The following is a 2,645-nucleotide window of genomic DNA, read 5'->3' as shown; positions in this document are numbered from 1 at the left end:
GTCCCACTCTCTCCCGGTCCCTTCCGCCTTCCAGGGCGCCCCTGGGAGCTGCCCTTAGTAAAGCGTGTGCACCTGAATCCTTGCCTCAGGCTCTGCTTCTAGGGAACCAGCCTACGATGGGCCCTTTTTGGTTATGTCAATTCGAGCCGTGGGGTTTTGCTGTTGCCTGCTGAAATCATAAAAGCCAGGGAAGACCCAGCCCCGCCTCCCCTCCTCCAGCGCCCTCAGCCAGGCTGCCGTCCCAGCGGGCCAGCAGCGCCCCCAGACCCTGGGGCGGGACTTACCACCCTCCGCACAAACTCGTCGTGAATGGAGTCCTCCACAAAGAGCCGGCCGGCGGCGATGCAGTTCTCCCCTTTGTTGAAGAAAACAGAGCTCATCCCCTTCAGAGACGGACAAGACCAGGTCACGGCTACTCCTAGGGCCTCCAGCCCCCCGGTTCTGCCAGGGCCCGGTCACCCCTTCTCAGGGGAAAGGGGGGGCACGCCGTCCTGACCTTCTCTTGGCGGCCAGGCCTCTCCTCCGAGGAGAGACAAGGGCGAAAGTGTGGGCAGTGAGGACGCTGAGGCCCGAGGGGGTCAAGGCTGCCGTCTACATTGTGGAGCACGGAGACCCCTCTGTGTCCCGGCTGGGCTTGCTGGGGTGGCCCAGGACATGCCAACTTTCCTGTTTTCAAGCCTGCGCCGTCAGGAGCTGACCGGAGGGGTGGCCAGGCTGTGTGTTATCACAGCGAAGGCGGTGGGTGACCAGGCAGCGGGCAAAGCCAGCTCTCCTGACCCAGTGACGGGGCCCAGCAGCCTCGGCCTTGGTGCCGGGGCCAAGACCCGAGGGCTGACGGGCTCACCCAGGGACAACGAACAAGGTCCTTGCCTGCCTCGGTTTCCCCATCCTCCAAGGCACTCCGACAGCGGTTGGGGGCATATTTGGGCACCTGGCTGAACGTGGCCTTAGTGGTTTGTTCCCACAGGAGCGAAGAGGGGGCCAAAACCCAGCAACGATAACAACACTGATGGTGGGAACATCCCTTCAGACACACTCATCCTGCCCAGCCCCAGCGGGTGGATGTCACCGTGTCCCTATCGCACACAGGTGGGAGCACAGAGGCCCAGAGAGGTTAAGTGACTCGCTTAAGGCTGCCCAGCAAGCTGGCACGTGTGTACACGGCCACCTGCAGCAAAGTTGTGCTTTGCTCTTTTTCTATTTTGGGGAGGAATTTAACTGTGCATGTTGGAGGTTTCTAGCTTGCGATCACAGACTACGTGCAGACAGGAAAGTGGTCTCCACGGTGCGGCAGACTCGCACGGCTGGTCTGCCTGTCCGTCAGACAGAGAGGTCCCCCTGCCATCCCTGCCCCCGTGCCTGTCCCCTCTGTGCCCCCAGGCCCAGCCCTTACCATCTGCACGGCCTTGCTGAGGTCACAGTCCGCGAAGATTAGGAGGGGGGACTTCCCGCCCAGCTCCAGGGACACCTTCTTCACGTTGCTCAGGGCACAGCTGAAAGGAATGGTGGGTGTGGGGCCGGGAGCCCGGGGCACCAGGACTCCCAGGCAGAGGGGCCGAGGGAGGCCCAGAGCAGGCTCATTGTAGAGAGCAAGGCCCAGCCCCGGCCCAGCACCTTGGCCCCAGCCCCACCCTCCCTGGCAGGGGCCCGGGAGGATTTGTTTTTGTTTTTTTTTTTGAGACAGAGTCTCACTGTGTTGCCCAGGCTAGAGTGAGTGCCGTGGCGTCAGCCTCGCTCACAGCAACCTCAAACTCCTGGGCTCGAGTGATCCTCCTGCCTCAGCCTCCCAAGTAGCTGGGACTACAGGAGCTACACCACCACGCCCAGCTAATTTTTTCTATATATTTTTAGTTGTCCAGATCATTTGTTTCTACTTTTAGTAGAGACGGGGGGTCTCGCTCTTGCTCAGGCTGGCCTCGAACTCCTGACCTCCAGCGATCCTCCCGCCTCGGCCTCCCAGAGTGCTGGGATCACAGGCGTGAGCCACCGTGCCCCGGCCAGCAGCTCGGTTTTTGAGTGACAGTGCAGAGAGAAGCTAGGAGGAGAGGTTTCCCCGCGCAGGACGGACAGGGGGAGCCAGGGCTCCTTAATCTGGGGCGAGGCGGCTACCAGGGAAGAGAAAGGCCGCAGACCGCGGGGCGGGAAGGGCCTGCCCAACCTTGCCACCCAAGGGGGGCCACAACCAGGAGCCCCCGCTTTAACGTGGGGGCAGCCCTTCCCCCACGGAATTGTCATGCGGTAGCTGAACGGCCCGGAGGTCATAGGAGTGGCCCCCGAAGCAGAGACAGAGGTGGGCGGTCCCGGGTCCTTGTAGAAAGGCGCCAGCTCAGCGGGGGCCCACCCCGCTTGTTTGCAGCCCGGGCTCCAAGTGCAGGAGCCACAGCCCAGCCCCAGGAAGCAGCTTCTGGTGGGGCAGTGGGGCTCCAGCTGCTGCCTGAGGTCTGGCGCTGTCTACCTCTCTCAGCCTGTGGGCAACACAGACCCAAAACCTGAGCCTGTCAAAATCCCTTCGTGGGGCCGGGCGCGGTGGCTCACGTCTGTAATCCCAGCTCTCTGGGAGGCAGAGGCGGGCGGATTGTTTGAGCTCAGGAGTTCAAGACCAGCCTGAGCAAGAGCAAGACCCTGTCTCCACTAAAAGTAGAAAG

At 62.2% G+C, this 2,645-nt stretch overlaps 1 protein-coding gene across 1 annotated transcript in view; it reads right to left on the bottom strand.

Annotated features, from left to right (window-relative positions):
• Positions 1 to 2,645, bottom strand: part of ALDH1L1 (aldehyde dehydrogenase 1 family, member L1) — a 68,568-nt gene that overhangs the window by 5,069 nt on the left and 60,854 nt on the right. The window contains exons 14-15 of the mRNA XM_012658379.1: positions 1,394 to 1,650; positions 230 to 383 (exon numbers count right to left, since the gene is read on the bottom strand). Coding sequence (XP_012513833.1) covers positions 230 to 383; positions 1,394 to 1,650 — 411 coding nt within the window. The remainder of the gene's footprint in view (positions 1 to 229; positions 384 to 1,393; positions 1,651 to 2,645) is intronic.

The sequence above is a fragment of the Propithecus coquereli genome, unplaced genomic scaffold, assembly GCF_000956105.1.
Source record: "Propithecus coquereli isolate 6110/MARCELLA unplaced genomic scaffold, Pcoq_1.0 Scaffold584, whole genome shotgun sequence".
Classification (NCBI taxonomy): domain Eukaryota; kingdom Metazoa; phylum Chordata; class Mammalia; order Primates; family Indriidae; genus Propithecus; species Propithecus coquereli.
Note: the sequence above shows the minus strand (reverse complement) of the source record. Positions and strands in the feature narration are given on the sequence as shown.